This window comes from Eurypyga helias, unplaced genomic scaffold (assembly GCF_000690775.1).
Source record: "Eurypyga helias isolate BGI_N326 unplaced genomic scaffold, ASM69077v1 scaffold5604, whole genome shotgun sequence".
Taxonomy (NCBI): Eukaryota; Metazoa; Chordata; class Aves; order Eurypygiformes; family Eurypygidae; genus Eurypyga; species Eurypyga helias.
In genome coordinates this window covers 10,458-33,453 of record NW_010246696.1, presented here as the reverse complement: position 1 = coordinate 33,453, position 22,996 = coordinate 10,458, and the positions used below count along the sequence as shown (strand labels likewise).

At 46.4% G+C, this 22,996-nt stretch overlaps 1 protein-coding gene across 1 annotated transcript; it reads left to right on the top strand.

Moving 5' to 3' along the window:
• Positions 1-1,030: 1,030 nt before the first annotated feature.
• On the top strand, positions 1,031-22,798 carry UBASH3B (ubiquitin associated and SH3 domain containing B; the record flags this gene model as incomplete). The annotated part of the gene is made up of 13 exons (XM_010150480.1): positions 1,031-1,104; positions 1,684-1,870; positions 2,389-2,587; positions 4,791-4,960; positions 7,085-7,293; positions 13,504-13,639; positions 14,041-14,161; positions 14,976-15,098; positions 16,890-16,982; positions 17,685-17,829; positions 20,635-20,741; positions 21,682-21,791; positions 22,661-22,798. Coding segments are annotated over 13 exons (1,812 nt in total), but the record flags the coding sequence as incomplete, so codon positions are not given.
• Between the last annotated feature and the right edge of the window lie 198 nt (positions 22,799-22,996).

The window sequence follows — 22,996 nt, the reverse complement described above, 5'->3', positions numbered from 1 at the left end:
CCTCCCCTGGATTCAGGGGACAGCTGCCTGGAGACCCCACGCTCGCCTTCTTGCTCTTCAGACCTTCCTCCACCCACACTATTTTGCACAAGTGGGTGCTGGTTAATTAGGTTAAACCAGCATCCTGTTCATTTTAGCCTCCTCCCTGCCAGAACTGTAGCACTTGTTTGAGAGCAATATTGCCCTTCTTCCCTTAAGAAGGAAGCTCTGAAATCACCTATTCAACAGGGAATTTGTCTCTTAACATCTGATTGAGGGCCAGGTTTTTGCCCCACGACCCTAACATTTCTATCCTTTTCTGCCTCCTTCATTCATAATTTTTACTAAATATTTATGTCATTTGTATTCTGGGTGAATTCCTCATTTTAGCAGTGTCTCATGTTACAAAGCTGAGCGGATCCACAGCTGTATTTCAATGCTGATGTCGAGCATTTGGAACACACTATTATATGTCTCCAACAACACCGTTCCGCATCTGGAAAACTTGACGAACAGAAGACCTGAGTCCTCCTGGCTGAGCGAAAAGGGATTTATAGACATCCTGACGGGCAATAAGCAAAAGAGCCCTTTCAGTGTAGCAAGGGCATTAGCAGATTTTGGCAGGTATTCTCTGTTTTCTGCCCTCTTGTGGCAGCTGAATTTTTCTCGTCCCCGGTGCTATTGCAGCATCTGTGCTTCCAGACCCAAACCTCTTGATTTTCATGCTGAGCAAAGGACGAGCAAAGAGGTCCTTAAATGCCAATAACAGGTGCTTCACTAGCCAGAAAAACACCAGGCCAAGCAGTGAAAACCCACAGGTACCTGACGTGCCTTGAGCAGGCTGCACATGGCTTTGCCCCTCAAACCGCGTATGGCGATTTCCCAAGGCGGCACGTCCAAAAAAGAAAGCCCCAGGGCTGGGACAATAGGTCTGAAAAGCGTATTCTGCAGTTTTCTAAACACACCGTTACAGCCCTTCCCCAGCCGGGACCCAGGTTCAAGCAATAGATGTGACTACGGCCACAGCATACAGCATCACTAAATATTCTTTTTATTTTGTTCTCTCTTCAGACAAAAAGCACTGGCATCAACAGGTGGAAGAAGTGTTCAAGCAGCATGCGACTGGTTGGTATGAAGTAATAAATGTTAAAGAGTAAAAGAAATAAGTGAATTTAATGTCTAATATTTTAGCCATTAGAACATGGAATGTTTAAACAGGGGCATTATCTGAAAAAAGACTGGGAAAAAATTATTGAGCCGTTATTTAAGTGCTGTAAATAAGCAATCCAGAAACAAGCCTTGTCTGAGAGAGTGCGTGATCTTGAGTAACAGCAAAAAAAGGTGAAAGAAAGGAACCGCCACTCTGTCCACCCTACCACCTAAACAGAAAACTGAAAGCTGCCTTTTCAAAGATGTTGAGCAATTTCTAGCGCTCTCCTCCCTGCGTTTTGTACGCCGAAAGGCAGAAGCAGTGACCCAGGTTAGATCTTCAGAGCCTCAGGCTGAAACTAAAAACCAATTTGCTATATTACATCGTAGTGGTAATGGGCTGCAAGTGAGAGAGTGCACCTCTCTGCCTGACCTGCCGGAGCTGAACTTTTCCATAAATGGAGAACAAAAGGGAGTGAGGACAGGGAAAGCTGATGTTGCTGGGGAAGAAAATTGTCATTTTCTGTCAATCTAATATTTCTTTCTCCCTCTCAGGCTGTTCTCCCACGTGGGTGACCCATTCCTCGATGACCCCCTGCCCCGAGAGTACGTCCTCTACCTGCGCCCCACCGGCCCCCTGGCTCAGAAGCTGTCTGAGTTCTGGCAGCAGTCAAAGCAGATCTGTGGGAAGAACAAAGCTCACAACATTTTCCCACATATCACCCTTTGCCAGTTCTTTATGGTAAACCAGAGCTCCTCTTTCCGTTGCCTTTATGCATGCATTCATGAGCAGCCCTTGCCAGGTCCAGGCTGGAGACATTGAAGTGCTTCATTCAGCCCCTGCGGAGGGGTTTGTGCTCAGGGGTTGGGGGGGTTGTTACCAGAAATGCCTGATGCCTGGGCTTGTTGAGGAGGCAATTGGGTTTTAAGTGGGTTGTTTTCAGGGAAGAGCAGAAGACAACCAAATTCTCATAATCTCAAATGATCATTATAACATTCAAATAGATGGGTGGGTGGGTGTTGTGACGTTAGGAAGGTTACTACTTGATAGCTGATCCTGCTCTGAGGACAAGGGGGCAGATGATTTCTAAACATAGCTTTTTCCATCACCCTGTGCTTTTTCTCACTGCATTATAGCAAAGGCAGACCATTCACACCCACCCAAGCCCTTCCTTTCTCTGCTCGTGCACTAGAGAGCTAAGCACAGGCGTAAGGAATGATTCTCCACCTGAGGAATGCTTGTCCCGTTTCCTTTGGCAGTGTGAAGACAGCAAGGTCGATGCTCTCACTGAAGCTCTGCAGGCCACCGTGATGCGGTGGAAATGCAAATTCCCTGCCCCTCTGCCTCTGGAGCTCTACACGTCCTCAAACTTCATCGGGCTTTTTGTCAAAGAAGAAAGTGCTGAGGTCCTCAAGAAGTTTGCTGCAGACTTCGCTGCAGAGGCTGCTTCTAAAGCAGGTGGGTGACTGTGCTGGCAGCTGCCAAGAACTCACGGCTCAGCCAAGGCTTGGCATTTTCAAGAACCAAAGTTTTGATGGCATGAAGCTCCTGAATCTAATACCTGGTTTCTTAAAAGTGGCCTGACGGCTAAGAGCCAGAGAGGGACACCCCACCGGGTGCTTTGGGTTTCAGTCCTTTTTCAGCTGAAAGATCACCTCGCTCATAGTCTCAAGTGTTATCTCCTGAAAGGGAAGTTGACATTTGGTGGTTCCTTAACCTTTCAGATAGACGCTCTGTCTGCAAGGCTGAGCATTTCCTGCTCCGCTCGCTACCTCAAGCCACTGTCACAGAACTCTCCTCAGCCACATAAAGGCAGTGTTTGATTTTTCACTGCTTTTCTGAGATGGAAACAGGTGAGAAGACCTTGAGTACCCTGGCAGCCTCAGAGGGAACCCTTTTTAGACAGCCCTATCTTAGTACCGACATGGCTGGCTGCATTGCCTGGTCCTCTGCTTCTGGAAGGGGGAACCCCCCAGGAACCAGGAGGAGGGAGATAACCAGAGCATCCCAAGCTCCAACGGTCTCCACTGCTGAACAGGCTGTCTGCATGTCCTCCGATTACCTCCAGACTTGGAAGCCAGAACAGCATCAGAGCACTGTAATAGCTCCCTGACTAATCCTCCCACCCTCTGTAGTGCTTAGCCTGGACTAGTCACAACATAACCAGTTTAGGCCTTCATTATCACAGGCTTGTACTGGAGTTTAAGAGCAACAAGATCCAGTCCCTGGGGTGTTTCCCTGCTAGACAGACACCCCATAAGGCCATGGAGAACAGCTACAAGCCTCTGTCCCTGGTCCAGAGGAAGAGGTACAGACCTGTTGCAGGCCCATCACACCTCTGAAATGCCCTGCTTTCACCTGACAGTGACCTAGAACTTTTCTTCCCTTTAAAAGAGGGAGGAAATGGCTGTTATCTTCCCAGATGTGCATTTTGGAAGGCAGCAACAGGCACAGAGACATTAGGCGGGTCCGAGGACTGCTGCAGCCCCATGAGAAGAGTACAAGCGTTCCCCTGCACAGCACAGACATACCCTCCAAGCCAACACAGTCAGAAGGGGCAGGCCTTTCCCCAAAAACACTGGCCCAGAAGGAGGAAGCATCAATGGCTTCCAGCCAGCTTCTGCCCCTGCGATTGCTCCAATTCAGACCAAACTGGTTCTTTCTTAGGGGAAGCCAGTTGCTGCATTGCAGTCCACAGCTTGGTCAGGTTATTACATTAAAGTCTCTGGGGCTTTTTCAGAGAACCAGAGCATATTTTTTTGTTGCTGATCAAAAAAAAAAAAAAAAGATGGATGAGCCTGCAAATCTACCCCTGGCTGGCACTTGGAGCCAAGTCTCCAAATAGCTGCGATTTTGACTGAATAATGAGTCAAATTTAATTGCAATTTTTGGTTGAATAAACAAGAACAAATTGCATGCAAACAATGTGGCTTACAATTTCCACAACTACTGGAAGAATCCCAATATTGCACACACTTTCACCTTTCTGCTTCCTGCAATTTTTTCCTAATACTGGTTCTTTTTCTGCAGGACTATTTCAAGTCATTATCATATCAGTGTCTGTTTCCATAATTTTGGAATACCTCACCCTCAGAGGGCAAACTGGTAATGCAGCTAGTGGTCCAGGGAAAAGATTTATCAGCTCCCATGAATCTGTAGATTCCATGGATTTGTAATTGCTACTGTAGGAGAGAAAACAGGAGGCAGAGTAAAAGTTACAATTTTTGACTTGCTAATTAGCAGATCCTCATCTGCTAATGAGACAAAGGCCACCCCTTCCCTGAAAAGTGTCTTTTTTGGCAGAAGACCCAGTGGGTTCAAAATTACAATAACTTATCACACCATCCAGATCCTGTTGTTTTCTGAATGCATAGGAGTTTTGGCAGTTTAGCAAGGATGCCTTATCTACCACCCTGCTGTGACTCAGGAGTTAATCAGACCACAAATCTTTAATAATTTGATCCAAGGTGCAACATATATAGGGAACTCACACTTGACTTCCCCAAAAGCCTTTTCAGAAACTGGCCTACAATTTGTTCCACTTACGCTATCTTTAAAAGTTCTCCCAGCTCCTGTTCAGAGGCGATAGACACTCTTCTACCTTCAAAAAGCTTCTAATCTTGACAGTCAGTTGTTGTTAACCGACATCTTCTCATTGCAGATGTTCATGTGGAGCCCCACAAGAAGCAGCTCCACGTGACGCTGGCCTATCACTTCCAGACCAGCCACCTGCCCACACTGGAGAAGTTAGCACAGAACATCGATGTCAAGCTGGGCTGCGACTGGGTCGCCGCGATATTCTCCCGAGACATACGCTTCGTTAATCATGAGGTAAATTTTTGGAGCTTGTTTCAGTCAAAAAACAAAAGAAAAAGACCTAGCAGAGTTGTAGGCTGGTTTAACTGCATTTGCAGCTCAAGAGTGCTCACAAGCTGCGAGATGAACGATGATTCCCATGTCTCCTGCTGAGAGCTGGACAGATACACCGCACAGACTATACAGACATTAAGGAATTTGCTTTGGGTCCTACAAGAACAACCAACATCTTAACCAACAGACCAAATCTTGCCTATTTTTGCTTTTCAGTCATACCATCTAGACTTGCCGTTTCTTTCACCCACCTCATTTCTTGCGGGAACAGTGTCCTGCTGCATTAATTCTAACAGTGACTCTGTTAGCTCAACTAAGCTGGCCTGATATCTCAAAAACCCAGCCAGTATCTTAACCTGATCACTGTCCACTTCTGTACTGACCTGACATGATTAATCACAGCATTTCGTTTCATCATGTAAGAAACCTTTACCCTTATGGCCTATGTACTTCAGTTACTCATATGGATTCTGTAGCTGCAGTATCTTAAGTGTCTCAACATACTTTTCTTAACAGTGTTGTTGTCCAACACAATATACAGGGAAAAAAATACTATTTCCATTTGGTAGATTGGGATGTTGAGCATAGAAAAACCACACATGAGATTCATCTCACCTCGCTGTGAATATCCCAAAGTTAGACCTCTAAGACTAAGCCCGTCTGAGGCTGCCTTTGCACTGAGAAACAGGCACCTCCAGAAAGTGAGTCATCTGACCCATCTGAGATGTCTATCTCTGAATGAGATGAATCAGCTTCTGGAGGAGACAACCTCCAGCAGATGCCTGCTCAGGATCAGGCAGCCAACTACACCACCCAGAGATTGGTGATCAATCCCACCAAAGCGCATTGTCCAGCATCAGACTCACAAAACCTGTGGCAGAGTGGGAAAAAGTTGTTTTAGTCCAGCACACGATACACTGTGGAGCACACGGATGCCAAAGCCTCTGGAGAGCTGAAGTCTCTCTCACGCACAGCGCCCTGACCCAGCCCAGGCCGTTCTACCCATGCGTGACAGCCTCCTGTGCTATCCTGAGGGTCATCTTGTCCTTTAGAAGCTGGAACTAGTCAGCGCTACCGCTGATTGCAAAGGGAGTTGATGAAAACCAGCTCTCATCTTTGCATATCTAACTTCAGGCAGCCATGTGTGAAAGCTTTGGCCTTGCAGTATCAGGTGACAGTGACTAGTTTCCATCCCCCTTTGAAGATACCACAAATAGTCTAGGAGGATTAGTGAGCAAACAGGCTGACACCGTCAAGAGATCAGAGCTGCTCAGCAGGGCAGGGTTTGTCTTTGCGTGATGCCATTGCAGAAGTTAGGCTTGGTCAGGGACCACATGTTTGTTCTCCTTTTAAATGGGGGGTGCTGTAGCCTTGTTGAAGGAAACTTACTGATAGGCATTCAATACGTGGGGATTCCTCCCACTCCAGTGAAGATTACAGAATTACACTTACTGATCTTCCCCCCAGCCCCTTAACTTGATCCTGTTCGTGTTAGGAAATACAAAGAAAATGTGGCCACATCCCAGTATTTCTCACCACCCGTGTTTTTCCCCAGTGCATTCTCGTGAACAGCTTTGAGAGCAGGGTGCCACAGATTCAAGCGTTAGTTCCCTGGCAGCGTCTCTGCCTTGCGTTGAAACGCAATAGCGACAAGGAGAACTGCCCTTCTAGATCAGGCACGAGTAGGTAATCCAAAAAAGGTCACTGACCACTGGGAGCTGTGCAAATTCCAGGTCCCAAGAAGAATTCAGTTCTGTGTTTAACAGGATGCTTAGAGTTAAGTACATGGTCACGTTTTTGCTCACTCTAGAAAATCATCCCCCCCCCAGTTATCAAAGACACGACTGGAATCAAAGAGGGAAGAAGGAGTAAATGCCTAGAAAAGCTTTCCAACAGCAAAGAGTGGGAAGTGGCAGGAATTCCCTGATGGTAAAGCATTCCTAGATAAAGCACAACATGATGCAGTACAAGGAGACCTGTTCACACGGGTTCAAGATCGGTGTGGGAGTGCTCCTGCCCAGCTCTGCCAAAGGTCCCCTCCATTAACAATCCTTTCATTCATTTGTGCTTCTGTTTCTCCCCCAGACTCTGCAAGTGATCTATCCTTACACACCCCAGAATGATGATGAACTGGAGCTGGTCCCAGGGGATTTTATTTTCATGTCCCCAGTGGAACAAACCAGTACGAGTGAGGGCTGGATTTACGGCATTTCCCTTGCAACTGGCTGTTCTGGGCTACTGCCTGAAAATTACATCACGAAGGCGGATGAATGTGGGACCTGGGTGTTTCATGGGTAGGTAAAGCTACCTTGTTTCAGTCCAGTTTCCATTGCTGTAAAAAGGGGACTCAGCAGCTGTGATTTCACCTGGGTAAGGGAAGAGTCTCCCAGGGCTGAGAAGGGCGCTTGGGGGAAACGTATTGGAACACAAAGCCCCGTCTCATCGGCACAGGAAGAGCAGGTGCTACCCCCTTGCATGGGATTGGAGTACGACGTGAGTTATTTCCTAAGATGTTATAGCGACTGTTATTCATAGGATCTCTGCTGCTGGTTAACGGAGCCAGAGCAGATGGCTGCTGTGGAGCCACTGCTGTGTAGACACCTCTGTGGTGGGCCAAGGATCAGGAAGGTTTAAATTTGAGCACTGATTTGGGAAGGGAGATCTCCTGCATATGATTCCCTGGGGAAAAGGACTTGGGCTCAGCAATGTTTCTTAAGATACTTAGCAGGATTTTCAGAAGCAGTTGGTTGCCTGCCCGCCGTTGGCTTCAACAAGAATGCAGACCTCACTTTTGAATAAGGTTATGCCTCATGCCTCTTGATTTTGGTGGGAACTAGTTAAATGGCAGGTTAGTTACAAAGGGAAGGAATGGAGATACAGAACAAAACACAGTCAGAATTTCACATTTCAGTGGGCAAACATGACCTGTGGGGAGAAACTGAGCAGGAAGGGAAAGCATTTGGTAACCCACGTCAGCACAGAACAGCCAGAGGAACTGACCTAACTCAGCACTGAGTAGACCCCAATCCAACAACTGCTCGAATTGAGCAGACTATAGGCAACAAAAAAGCAAAAAGAGCAAGCAGTCTTTTTAATTTGCTTGTGACTTTTCAAGGCTTAACACATGCAACGTAGTGAATGACAGAGAGCAGGCACAGAGCAGTCGCAGCTTACAGGCTGGCTTCCAGATGGGACTGCTGCCAACCACTGCCCTTCTGTAAATTAGCCCTGAGTCCTCCACAACCCAGAAGTCCACCAGGCAGGGACAAGCATAGCAAGAGATTGCTCATACACCCCTCGTCACACCCATCTATTTTTTTCACCCGACCTCCGACCAATGGACAGCACTGATAAAGGGTTTTATCCATATGTTTGCCAAAGAGAACAAACCTATCTATACCAAGTCTGCCACCAAACTTCAACTCAGCTTTCATAAGGAGGAAAGAGAAGACCTCCAGTAACCAGGGTTTAAAGAAACTATAATCAAGACACATGGGCAAAGTCAGAGAGTTTGTATGAAGACAGGACTTAATCCAGACCCTCCAGTCTCCAAACCAGCAAGACCATACTTTCTTCCCTTAAGATTTGCCAGCCAAAATGGTCTCAGATCCACATACACTGCAGCAGCTTGCTCTGCTGGATTCTGAGTTTTTTTTCTCACCATGCCCGGAAGGGTTTTGAGGCCAAGGCACTAGCATGGGAAAGCATTACTATTGCAGCAGCAACTAAAAGGAAAGCCACATATTTTTCAACTCCAGTACAAGCAAAGAAACTCTAGACAAGCAAAGAAAGGAAATGCCCCTTCCCTAATTACTGCTAAAGACTATAAATCATGAATTGGAGCATTTATCAAAAACATTATTGCATACCTGGAAACAGTCTCATTTTACACAACAGCTTCCTGCAAGGAATATTAGGTTACAGAATGTCATGTGGTCAAAACAATATAGCAAGCTAAGCCCCACTGCTGTCTAGGCCACGGTATTCACAGTCGGATCCTTGTGTTAAGAGAAGGGCAGCACAGATGCCTGCATTTCATAGACGTGAAAGTAATCAAGGCAGTACTCACCGGAACTGCTGGAGCACAGCCACGGTGTGGGAGATGGAACCCAGCTCATGATGCTGGGACCAAGGCTGCTGGTGGTGAGCGACGCTGTGATCCTGGGGGCTGGTTTGTGCTGCTCTCTGTATGCAGCCACCTCCTGTTTCATCCCTGCAGAGGAAGAAAGAAATAACAGCCATGAAGCTTTCCCTCCTAGTCACCAGAGACTGCATTCTTCAAGTGAAAAATCATGCATTATTGAGATCATCACGAAAATACAGCTCACTGGGCTGCAGCACCCTGCCTATACCACGCAAGAGAGATGACAGGCAAAATGCTATTCTGGGATATTTGATCCAATCTCTAATACAGCAAAATTAGATTGCTAGCACATTGCACCTGAAAAAGGTTTCCCCGTTGCACTGCTCAAGTGAGGCAGAGGCTGAATTGTGGCCTCTGCAGGACATGGGGTTTATGGCTAATATCCAAATAGTGCCTCAAGACTCTGCCCAGCACACAGATGTTCCTGGCTAGCACTGTAAAACATCAAAGAAAGATGTCCCTGCCCTGTAGTAAGTCTGTACCTCAGCTGCAGACCAACAGGCTGCCATCACTAAGACAACAAGCTTGGTGATCTATTTAATAGGGAAGAACAGGCTTTGCCTTAGGGGCAGAGTTACTGCCCATGAAACCAGGTTGTGTCTTGAGAGACTCCAGGTCTGAATCCTTTCCCTGTCTACTAAAAATAGGAGTGGTATCACTTCTATTCTGCACACCCCAAGGATTTTTTTCTGTATACCTAAACTATATTTCTTTGCTAGCTGTGGCATCATTTCTTCTCTTGCCAAGGAGTGGGCCTGCTGGTAATAGTGAGGAGAAACATTCAATCTCTGATCAGTGCTATAGGTTGGAAAATAATTGAAGATAAATTGCTTCAGCATCTCATGCAACGCAACACAACACAGATCCTAAGTCTGTGTGACCCACGCTTGCCATCCCTTCAGTAAGGGTACGTGAGTGAAAAATAACCTTTCTGAAACAAGCACTGGACTCTCCTTTGGGGAGGAACCAGCTGCACTTGTATCAGCATCAGGAGGGCTGTTCTGACTGAGCCTAGGAGACGACCTGGCCATGGGTATGTTAAAAACAAAATACTTTTTCCCCCTGTATGGTATCAAGGTAGAAAACCTCTCCTGGTAGCAGCAGAAGCTGCTACTAGTGAACTGAAACTACTTGGAATTAATCCAAACTACAGGTCCAGTATTAAAGCTATATATATATTTATACCCACCCTAAAAGCTCCCCAGCAAACTGCTTGCAGGGTGTTTTCTAAGTTGCCTTTCATGCCTGAAAATTAGTGGGCTACCAAGTCAAAAGAAGAAATTCTGCACCCTCAGCACCCAGACCCAGAGGAAGTGGGAAGCCCAGTGAAGGTAGAAGAATTTACTTGCCCCACAGAAGCCACAAAAACCAAGCGTTCAAGACCCTGGGGCTCTCCACACATGCATGCAAAGGCATATGGCAGAAGTAAGTGTGCTATCTTTGTGGAACCAGCATCACACAAAAGTCAAAACTTGAGATGGTTCCCTGCACTGCTTTTCCATTACAAGCAAAGCCAGAAATAGTCACCTCCTCTGCCCCAAAATGGATAGCAGCACTGTGGATATTACACACCAGTCTATTTCAGCTCCCTGGGAGATGCCAAAGCTATTCCTTGCCCCTTTAATAAGCCTGAGAAATCCAACTTGGCACAAGGAGCAGGGGGAGGAAAAACACCCCTTATTTTTCAAGCTATATTTGGGCCTCAGTAGGAGTTTTTTTCCCCAATTCCACAACAATAGCCGGTTCATTTTCCCCAGGGATGAGTGATGCAGCAGGGGTCTTTTCCTTCACAGAGCTGAGGACTAGTGCTGGTGTGCTCAGACAGGGACCCTTTCTCCATCCTCTGCTGCAGCATCTCCATTCTTCTAGGGGCCTTTCCTGACTGGGAGGACATTGCCTCCAAGGACACAGCAGTATCACCAAGAGCTGGATGATGTCTTGCCTTCACTGAAGGCAGTAGATGATGTCTGCCTTCAGGCTCTGTTTGCCGAGCAGGGGAACCACAAACGTTTGGGAAAAGCTTCCAAACAGTGACCCATGCTTAGAAAATAACTAAGCTGAAACAGCTTCAGCAGTTTCTGTTTTCCAGCAACATCAAGGAGGTACCAGTGAAGTCAAACTGGTGGCTGTCTTCCAGACACAGCAAGATAGTATGCCTTTGCCTCATCATCATTCGCAGCAAAGCCTAGCATCTATAAATAGGTAGTACAGCATCCCTGAGCTTTGAATAAGGGCTTAGGGAAAAAGTCAGCCTCAGAAATCGCACAGCAACTCCTGGGGGTAAAGGGAAAAGGGGTAACTAAACAAATCCTTAGTATTCTCCAGGCCAGTGTTCTTAAAAGACTGTCAAATGGGCAAAGCAAGAAAGGCCTGAGATGGGATGAGGGGTTGGAAGCTGCCACACATAAGAAAAGACAGAGAGCTCAGGCTCAAAATCCACTATGTACAGCAATAGAGGTGGGTCCTAGCTAAGAAATTCAGGTTCTTTTCATATTGAGATATTCAAGTTTTCAGGTCAGTGAGGATGTATCTGTTGCACCCACACTCCATGCTGACCACTTAATACAGTGATAAATATCTGTTCGTGCTTCCTGCTCAGGGCTTAGCTGCCCTAGGCTTGGCACGCGCTAATGCACTCGGGCACCTTTTGGATCAGAGTCGGCCTTATCCTGCCAACTGGAAGTGTGGTCAGAGAGTACTTCTGCCTGCAGTATATCACATGCATATATTCTGAGGAGGAGGGTTAGACACGATTTCTCACCCCAGCTCCTGGTAATATTTCCCTCAGCTTATCCACAAAGCTTTCCTGCCTACGTTTTAACTCCTCTTCAGGATCCACCACCCGTCACACCTCAGAGCTGTACTATGCGTAACTCGGAGGTATTTGCTGACCCGACCTCTGATGCTCTATCTGCATTTGGGCAGTGAGAGGAACAGTCTTTGGAGCAAGGCCAACCCTTGATGGGAACTCTCCAAGAATAAAATAAATATGGTGATGAGAATCGGTAACAGTAGAAGGTCAGGTCTGAAAGAGCAGGAGTTTGGAGAGGGCTGTGCCCACGGTGCCTGGATGGGGATCAACAGTGCAGTGCCCAGCACGGCTGGTTCCCACCTCCTGCTCCCCTTGCCTGCCAGCGCTTCTCTGCCTGGCATCATCACCTGACCAGAGAAGCCAGCAGCTCGGTCTCACCCTTGCACCCTAATTCCACCAGATAAGGGTCCAACCTCAGGACCAACAGTGTGGTATTTTGTTCTTTAAGCTGGTGCAAATCATATGATCTCATGGAAGATCAGTTCTTTACAAAAATGCAGATGACCTATTTTTGCTCCGTTGGTAGAGGCACTTGATGTTATTTTAACAGCTCTGAGAAACCCCTCTGAGATTTTATCCTAACTAGGTGCCAGTCAGGAAGCAACTTCTGACATATTTAAGGCACTGAAAAGTGCAAGCAAAGGCAACTATTTCTGTCAAAGTAGATGACCATCTACAGTAACTGACATCTTGGTTGTTTTTTTTAATGACTGAGCAAGCTTAACCTGTACAATGTTACCAAATGAGCAGAGGGTCACTACAACTTCTGTAATGGTTTGTCAGAGTTTACTCCCCAGGGTCTTGGTCAAAGTCCTTGAACATCTGAGCGTAAGAGCTTTATTCAGAGGGACCATCGTTAGATAAGCTCCTTGAGGGAGAATGGGATCTATTATATCCCTCTGGCTACACTTAGCAGGAAGCACTGGTGAGAATAAATTTCCACTGTAGATGGGAAGTGGAATAGACAAGACTGAAAAATGTTGGAACACCAACCCAGGCTGAATATGCCATGTCCTTTCCTGGGGATACAAGCTATTTTGTGTGCAGGAACCCTGAAAACTGACCACCAGGAGAGGCAGGGCGTTGCTCCAGCTTTCGACTGAAGCAATAGTTTATGCTGCAGAGGTGAGTGAAAACGCTCTGTAGCCATTAGTTTCCAAACTTTGGTTCTTAAGACCTTGGGAAGTGATGTGCAGCTGGTCCCCAGATGATGTTAGTGAGCATCCTGTGGCTGGGAGGAAGGTCTTGGCATTTTTCATGAAAATATTTGAGGCCTGACAGAGCCTCACAGACCAAAGTTTGGGAATTGTTGTTCTGTGAAACTGTTTCTAAGGAAACAAAGCCCCTTGAGATAGGATTTGTCTCTTCATGCGTATACATCACCTAGCAAGGTGCTCTCTAGGCAGCACTAGAATACAAGTAGTAATGTAATAGCATGACAACAGTAATAATCATCAGTTCCTGAAGACTACAGAAATGTCCTTACAGCAGCCTGAGCGCACAAAGTCCAAAGCATTCCCAAAGCCAACATCTTTCTATTTTTGGCAGGTCCTACTCAATTCTGAATACTACATCTTCCCCATCCCTTCAAGCCTTCACGGACGGAGCTCTGGAAAGAAGACAGCAGGAAGATCAAGGACCCGGGGACGCGGGGCCACTCACTATCATCTGCCAGAACGTGCAGGTAGGGACCCCCCCACACACAAATCACAGCATTTTGGTGGCAGGTTTCCACCACCCGGTTTTCCCTGACAAGTTATCCTCTGGTCTCCTTTCACTGCCTGCACTGGAAGTCTCAATGTACAGTTCTCTACAAGCTTTTGAACGGCACGATTAACCGCAGGCACAGAAGGCATCGCTGTCCCCAAACCTGCTCTTAGCATGGTGCAGCAGGTCCCCATCCTCCGCTCACTTTGGCAGTTTGATACCAGCGTAGATTTACCAACTTCAGAAGAGTTTCCTGTACCTGCCTTTGCATCAGGGTAAAGCAAGAGGTGCCTGATTGTGGCTCCCATTCGTAAACCAGACCTCAGAAAAACCCTTGCATTTTCATGAAGGTCAAACATGTTGTAATTTTTCTTCCAGCCCCTGAGAATAACCAGCCAGCCAGGACCTCAGAAACGCTGCCTCTTTGTCTGCAGACACGGGGAAAGGATGGATGTCGTTTTTGGGAAGTACTGGTTGTCACAGTGTTTTGATGCCAAAGGTGAGAGCTGGCTCACATGGGTCTCTCGGGCTCTAGGTTTAGATGAAGGAGGGAGAGTGGGCAAAGCTTAGGTGGAAGCTGTGATGGTAGGGCTGCAGTCGGAAGCAGAAACACCAGCCAGGGAGCAAATACTCCATTTGCTAATGTTAGGGAAACTACTTCAGGAAAGATTAGTGTCTCCAAAGAGCATTTTCAATTGGAAATGAAGCCGTGATGCTCTACCACCACCAGGAAAATTTTTTGCACAGCTGGCTCTCAGTCCTAAATAAAAATAACACCACTACTGGTACAGTTCAGAGTGCCTTTTGGGGCATAAGCTGGAGTTGCAACCCAGCAACATGCTTCAGTTTCAGACTATAGATAACAGACTATAACTTCAGGCCCTGGTTGGAAATGTGTCCAAAAAGTCTTTTTTCTATTCAAAAAATGCCAATATCCTGTAGTCAAAATTGTTGGGAAAAGGGATGTTTTTACAACTTCCCTCTTTCTAAATTATATTTGAACAGCCGTGACATTTTAGCCTCCTGTAAAAGCGTAACATTTGAGGTTTCATTTGTTGTGGGATGAAAATTACTTTCATTTGGGGCATTAAATCTGCCCTAAAGATAACTTTAAAAACATTAGCAACTTTCTCTGCTGGTTTTTGAACTTACACTTAATTTTGTCCTATTCCTGGTAGTGTTACACGAGGAAAACAGCCAGGTCTAGGCAGCACCTGCAAGATGCAGACACTGTGGTGAAAGAGGGTAGAAATGCTCTCTGCCTCTCTCTGGTTGAGTAATTCCAGCAACTGCTTCTGCCCTTTCCCTCACAGGAAGGTACATGCGTAGCAACCTGAATATGCCTCACAGCTTACCTCAGAGAAGCGGCGGTTTCAGGGATTACGAAAAAGACGCGCCAATCACCGTGCTGGGCTGTACGCAGGCAAGGCTCGTCGGTAAGTTGTCCTCAGCAGACAAGAGCTTGCCTAGGAAGCTTTGCTACCTCCCTCCCACACACCCAGCCAGAGAAAGAGAAAGTGCAAGATAGAAAAAGAAGTGAATCGGGTGCCCTGAGCTGACGGGATTTAGACATTTCAAGAACCTTTGCAAAAATCCCTTCATCAGCGTGCCCTTTCTTTCAAAGGAAACCTTGTCTCCTTCAACTGCTGCAGCTGCAAAGACAAAGCACGATGTCTGGGACATGGCATGAAGTAGAACCATTAGCAGCGCGGTTGCAGAGTGTTCGCTACCACCCTGTAAACATGCCACAGTGGGAGACACTGTTATTATCAGTGTGGTGAGGAACGCAGCTTTTTCCTTGTCAAAATCAAAAAAAAAGCGTATTTTTCCATGAGGTGACCATCTTAAATCTTGATCTGCAGTTTGCTAACACCAATATACTTTTATCAGTCTGTCTGGCTTTATGTTTATGTGGCAAAATCACAGTCCAAATTATTTCCAGTGTTCTTTCCCCCCCCCTTATCCCTGAGTTCTGAGCCTGTTGGTTTGTGCGTAGAGAGAAAATTATTTGGTAGCCAAGGAGCACATATTGAGCACTGTGATTAGGGGAGCCCAGCCCCTTAAAGACATAAGCTTCAGAGAGCAGTACTTAACATTTTCTCAAATTCAAATCCTTTTGAGTGCTTGGTGTTGGTCACATTCAAACTAGGGCAGCTAAAATTATACTTGCTTTTTAAACAAAAATAAATCACTGCACAACAGCAGGATGCTCAGACTCCCGGCCACATGGCAAAAGGGTTCGCAATATGCATGTAACAGAAGGCGAATCTGGGAGCAATCACAGCACACTTTGCTGGTATCATTAATGGGGTCCGAGCACGCAACTGCATACGTGACCCAGCGGCCATCACCCTGCCAGCGCGGCTGCGGCACGCCAGCCATCTGCAGGCAACCGCTCCCCGCTGCGGCGGCACAGGCTCGACCTTGACTGCCGGAGCCGTAATTCCTCTGACGACTAAAGCAAACGAGCAGCTTCCCAGTGACGGAGCGCTGTTAGATGTGCCGCTCCTCCTAAATTACCTCACTTCTCTCAAGAGATTTATAGATCAGTTTGACATGGTTACAGCCATCATTAAACATATGAAGTCAAGGTTAATAACCCCTTCTTGCTCCCCCTTCTTTGTCCTGCCTCTTCAAATACAACAAAAACATAACTCTCTTACTACGAGTCTGTGCAGTGCTTAGCAGATTCCTGTTCTCGTTCGGTTCCCTTAGGCATTGCAAGAATATTAATAATCCTAATAGTGGAGTTGATTCTTATCTCATTTTCAGTGATCTTCCACCTGTGTAATGAAACGGTAATTTATACTAGTGAAGAATCGAGCCAATTGAATTAAGTTGGGTTTGAGTTAGGTTGAATCATTCTGATTTATGGCTTATAAATGAAATGAAATTAAATTCAAGCTCTCTACAATTTTTCTCAGCGCACTGTTTGCTTTTTGGCTAAATCTGGGAGGCAGAAACCGAGCAAAAGCTGCTGTGATGTCTTTGCATACTGGTTAAGTACCTAGACGCACGTGGCGCAACACACAGAGAAAGATGTGTCCCGGTTCCACAGCTGTGCCCAGTACACTGCTGAAATAAAATATGACGGATACACATCTTTTCCAAACCACAAGCAGTGCAGCTGGAAAGCTGCTTTAGCTCCTTGGTGGGTGACAGATACCCTGCACGCTGCTGTTGCCGTTTGTCTGGTTTTATTCACGGGTGTTGAAACTTGCTTGCAGGTGAAGCCTTGCTAGAAACCAATACCATTGTAGACTACATCTACAGCTCCCCATCCCTACGGTGTGTCCAGACAGCACACAATATCCTGAAAGGTAAGAACCCAACAGGCAGGAAGGGTTGCATTCTCCTTGCTTTCTGTGAAAAACACTGCCAACCAGATAAAAGGGGGGACCCTGGTGTGGGAGAACCAAGTAAATGGTAATTCAGGATGAGGGTTATTTCCATGGGAGTATATTTTATATTAGTGCAACGCTGTCCATAAAGAGCCCTTTTCTAACTGCGTGGTGTGAGAAGTGCTTAGGCATATGGTGCGCCGGCCCAGGTTGAGTTTACTGCCCCCCTCTGCAGAAGCCAGGTATGCGTTCGGGATGGGTGGACACATCCAGCTCAGCATGCCCCTGCCTGATCCAGCTCCTGCAGCAGCTCATTGCTGCCTGCTACCACCAAGAAACTTGCTACCTCCAGGAAGAATAATTTAGTGCAGAAGCTGGGAAGGGAAATAGCAATAAAGGCATGAGATGCCCTGGCATTGGAAACAGTGGAAAACCAGCTCCAAAATACAATCACAGCTATGTTTGGTATATTGCATGTAGCTGCTGGCCAGAGGTTTACATTCCCTGGCATATCATATGCCAAGTACATATATTAAATACTTCATCTTTCATACCTGCTGTTAATCAACTGAGGAGAAAAAAAATAATTTACAGTCAAACTGAGATATCAAAGCTGCAGTCTTGCTGCCTTCCTCCACAGCTACTTCCACTGACATCTGGTCTCCTTTCTCCCTTTTCCAGGTATGCAACAAGAGAACAACCTGAAAATTCGAATAGAGCCGGGCTTGTTTGAATGGACCAAGTGGGTCTCTGGGAACACACTACCTGCCTGGATACCCCCCCTGGATTTAGCTGCAGCTACTCTAAGCGTTGATACAACCTACAGGTAGCAACAAGGGGGGTGTGAGGGTCTTGGATTGCTTTTTGGCTTTGTTTTTGCAGAGTAACACTGCTGAATTTCTGCAGTGACTAAAAGAGCTGCTGAGGTTCTCAGAATAAACTTAGAGCAGGTTCGAGGCTGCTGTGTTGAACATGACATGAGAATGGCCTATTATAAACCAAATCTCCCAGATCACTGCCAAGGTCCAGCTGTATTGCTGATCGTGGAGGTCCTCTTTCCAGTACTCCTTCTAACCTGTGCATCCTTCAGGTGTCCAGGAAACCCTCAAAGTATTTTTGCTTGTTTTAACTCTTTTCCTAAAACTTAGTAGTTTGGGCTCAGCTAACAGAACTAGTTTTGCTCAGTTCCTTAACAGTTATGTTCACAGGCTGAACCAGATCACGGGCTCATTCATACCTGACTCTCCCTTCCCCTGAGGAAAAAGCTTGTCTGCTGATGGATCTTAATTGTAAATTTTGCAACCCCCTGGGGAACATGTTTATATCTGTCAGGAATCCGGGGTCTCCTGTGACACCAAAATTCAGAAGTTTTCTATCAAAGACCTAAACCATAAGCATTTATCACTTCTCAGCAGTTACATCCGATATGTTTCTAGTGGAAAAAGTTGCAGATTTCTGACTCAGGTTTTCATGGTATTCAACCCAAAAACAGTTGGTGAAAGCAAACAAAGTAAATGTCTGGTTAAAAAAGCATTTGAATGGCAAATGGATAAGCACCACTGATCTTTCCTTCCACTTTGCAGAAGAAGGAAACGCAAAGATAATTCACGCTGCTTTCAGGGGCCCTGGCAGCAGCTCCAAAAAGCATGGAGCCGACCTTCCCAAAGCTGGGCATTTTTGCCAGCCACCCCTGCAGCTGCACAGATCAGTCCTGGTGCCTGCTTAGGCTCCATATCCCTACTCAGCCCTCGCTGCCAGCCTCTGCTGCTCTCCTTTTATCCAGCCACATGGCCGTACCTCTGTGATTCCAATGTTGTTGCCAACAAACGCCGCAGGGCTGCTGGGAGCAGCCTGAGTCTAGAGGGGAGCTGGTTCCCAGTGAAGTATCACAGCCGTGGTGCCCTCCAGCCTAACACACAAACGCTTTCTACTGTAAGCTAAATAAAACCCAGCAGAAAGAGTCATGTGGCAAAGAATAGACAAAATGATCTGTTCGGGCTTCCTACTCTCAAATTTATGATTCATTTACACAAACCAGACTCAAAGAGCTCCCACAAAGGAGGAAACTCCAGAAAGGTCACACGGTTCCAGTCCTCCACCCCACCTCACTGCTGAAACGTCTGTATCGCTATGACTTCTCTCAGAGATGAGCCCTTTCTATCTTAGTGTGTGCCTGATCACGGGCTGAGCAATCTCAGATGAAATGAAAACATTTACAATACATGCACAAGAGTTCCACCTACGTGGGCTTGGTGACAAATGCTTTGGTGGTTTATGGTATCATCCAACACGCTGGTGTTTCTCGGTGTCCCAGAGCACGTGTGTGTTTAGGAACCCTCAACTGGAATAAGTAGCTAAAACATTAAAAACAAAACAAGAAAGAAAATATAAAGGAAAAAACACGATGTTTTTCATACCTAATTATACCATAAATGACTGGCATTGCATCCTTTTGGTCTGCAACTAAAATTCCAACACTGAGGGTATCTAATTAGAAGTCCTTGAACTGTATTTATCCCTGAAAGGGTATCACATGGCTAAGACTCAGCAGAGCAGCTGGACCACAGGACAGCCTCTGCTTCAGAAAACACATGCCTTCTGGGAAGACAGTAACAAATATTCTCAGCACAGGAAAAGAGCTTCCTTTTGCATGATCAGCTGGTTAGATGGGGGACTGGGAGACAGCCCTCTTGCTCCTCTCTGTCTCATATCACAGTGGTAATTCCTGTAGATACTGCAGACCACTGAGAAGAGGGAAAGTTAGGTCTTTTCCTTGCATCACTGCATGAAAATACAGCCTTTTACTTCCTATCCCCCACTTCTCTGTGCTCAGCAACCTACTCCAGCTGATAGATTGGCCAAAATCCCGCCAGGCAAATCACTGAAACGCCCTGGCCCGGGAGGAGGCTAGCTAATTCCAGGCATTTCGCAGTAATGCAGTTTTGCAGATGGCCAAAGCAGCAGTTTGCCTCTGCCCTTCACCAAGCACAAACAGCGAAGAGAGCCAGCATCTGCTTTCTCCATGCTCCACGTTTCTCCCTGTACCTTCCTGGGCTCCTCAGGCTCAGATGTTGTCAGCCCACCCTCTCAGCAGGCTGGAAGCCATGGCAGCACAGTGCAGACCTCAGTCTGGCAAAGATGGCTCGGGCAGCAGCTTCTTACGCTGCTGGGACCATCTTGTCTGCAGGCAGCGGTGTGAACACTGTCCTTGTCCAGCTGTCCCTGCTCACCCACTCCGGATTTTGTTCTGACACTCACTAACTTCAGCCCTGAAATCTGCTAATCAAAGGACACATGCCTGAATAAACACAAAGTGGCATAATTATTGCTGCATGCCATTGCCAAAGTAACACAAGTATAACCAGCATGTCATATGCTGCCTCCACTAACTGGTCCATGCATTAGAGAAAGTGGTTTTCCTTTCTCCCAGCTCACCAAAATAGCTTAATGCAGGAATGGTAAACATCTCGAAGCTGAAAAATCATCAGAGTGGTCCTGACACAAGACACAACTCTGGCGATTTGGGGAATTGTAAGAGTCGGAGAAACAGATACTTTCAGATGAATCATAACTTGCACTTAAAACCTTATTGCTTCTCCCCAATTTACCATACTTGTTTTTCTGCTCACAGACCTCATATTCCTGTCAGCAAGTTAGTGGTTTCTGAATCTTATGATACATACATAAGTAGAAGCTACCAAGTCACAAAAGAAATCATCAGTGAATGTAAAGGCAAAGGTAAGTGCTACAAAGGGGGTGAAAAACAAGACAGGCTCTCTGGGGCATGAATGATGATATTCCCAACCAGTCCTTCCCTCTTCAAGGAGATGAATCCCCAAATCTAAGTCTCTCATCCCCTCTCCCAGAGACATTGGAAACTCCAGGTTCAACCATATGTGTCAGAACTGAGTTCAGACACGCTCAGCTTACAAGAAAGGTGTGCAGACTTAAGCAGCAGAAGTATTTGAGAGATCCCTACCCTGTGCAAGCTCCCTGTTTCTCAAGGGAATAAATAAGTCATTTGCACTCAGCTGTGTATTACCACCATCAGATGGGGCATCTTCCATCCCCTATCTGGGATATATATATGTAACACCCATAAATATATTACCCATAAAGACTGTAGAACATTTCTCCAAATGCAGTATTGAACTAAGAAAAATCTCTAGCTTCTATTTTTCATCCATAGCATAGGAATAGGATGTTTAAGTTCTGGTGAGATTTGTTTCACTGATCCACCTCTATACTCTAAACTTTTTATTTTAATAGTTTGCCCACAAATCTCGACAGCACAGGGTGACACTGGGTGTAAAGGATCTTGGAAATGGAAGTCTAATGCAGTGGAAAACCAGCAATTGAAATTAAAGTGCTTGTTTTAATCAGAATTGATTTTGAAAGAAGAAGAAAACTATTTGCTTCACAAGACAGCTGAAATCTCGCTGGAATTCTTGTTTTCTTCAGAAAGCCATTTTAAAGCAAAGTTGCACTGAGTTATCCTGAAAATTGAGAAATGCTCTAAATATGTTGCTAATCTAATCTGTTTATACGGGGAAAAAAGCATAATGGGTTGTTCTGTGACAAACTGAACCCGTTTTAAATGGTCTGCTTGATCTTGGGCACCAGTCCCTCAAGCTGGCTTGATCTCCCTCCTCAGCCCGCGTTCTCCACTCTGTTTCAGGAAATAACATCCTGATAGTGGCACACGCGTCCTCCCTGGAGGCTTGTACCTGCCAGCTCCAAGGGCTCTCGCCGCAGAACTCCAAGGACTTTGTACAGATGGTCCGAAAGGTAATTACCAGCAAGGAGTAAAGCTTGCTGGCTTTACAAAGACAAACGAAATTTGCAGTCTGCTTTACCAGGCAGAGGACACTTTGTTCCCCTGTCTGAGCGTCCTGCCCCTTGCTGAGCTTCATCCATTTCAGAAGTCACGGGAGTAAAGCAGATGGGTTTGAGAGGCTCAGCGTGACGTGTCACGCCTATGGGACAGCACGGGATCAGCCGCCCACCTACAGATGGGCTTGCAGTGACTCTGCTTTGTGCTTCTAGATACCAGGGCTGTACAGAGACTCCCACAGTGCCCTCCAGTGACAAAAACCCCCTAACCACAGCTAACAGGGCACCTCTGCCCTGCAACACTTCCCTGTCTCACTTCGCTCCAAAGAGCTGTTGACCGGCAGGGAAAACGCCTGAATATTATGATAGGGTTTTCTTGCCTTTATTGCTTTAGTCCCACCCCGGCTGAGGAAATGGCATTGCCCACTGCCAGCCTTGCAGGTGCCCTCTGGGATAGTCCTGGCTGATACTCGACCCGAGGATGCCTGAGCCAGAGTAGCATCCGTAGTTCTCCATAGCCGTGCTGGCCTTCCGGGTTCAGGACCACGTCCGCCAACCTTTGGATTGATCTGACCCATATTTGCACCACCTTACACAAGTATAGTCTGTATCCCCCAGTGTTTTACACATACAAAGGTGCACAGTCTGGCTGCCACACGCCAGTCATACAACCATCTCCTGAAAATGGGCTTTGGGGAGAGGGAGTGAAAGATAAGAGTGAAATGCTTCAGTAGCATAACAGGACTTGAGGCCTTAGGGGAGCTCCCCCCTTTGCACAGCCCAATCCCTGCTCATTGCCTTTGTTTCCATCTCTCTTCACACAGATTCCGTACTTGGGGTTTTGTTCGTGCGAAGAACTGGGAGATACAGGCATTTGGCAGCTTACAGACCCTCCCATCCTCCCTCTCACACACGGACCAACCGGAGGCTTTAACTGGAGAGAAACCTTACTACAAGAATAGGCAAAGCTGCACGAGCAAGGAAAACCCATGGCCTTTCTAAGCGTTGGAGAATGTCTCTTCTTTCTTGTGTTTATTGACAGTGGAAAACCAGTCATACTATGTTCAGTGGATCACACAGAGCTGTTCTAGCGTATCTCTCACACGGCCACAGTCATGCAAAAATTCTCATCTACAACTAGGCAAATACAAAAGGGAGTG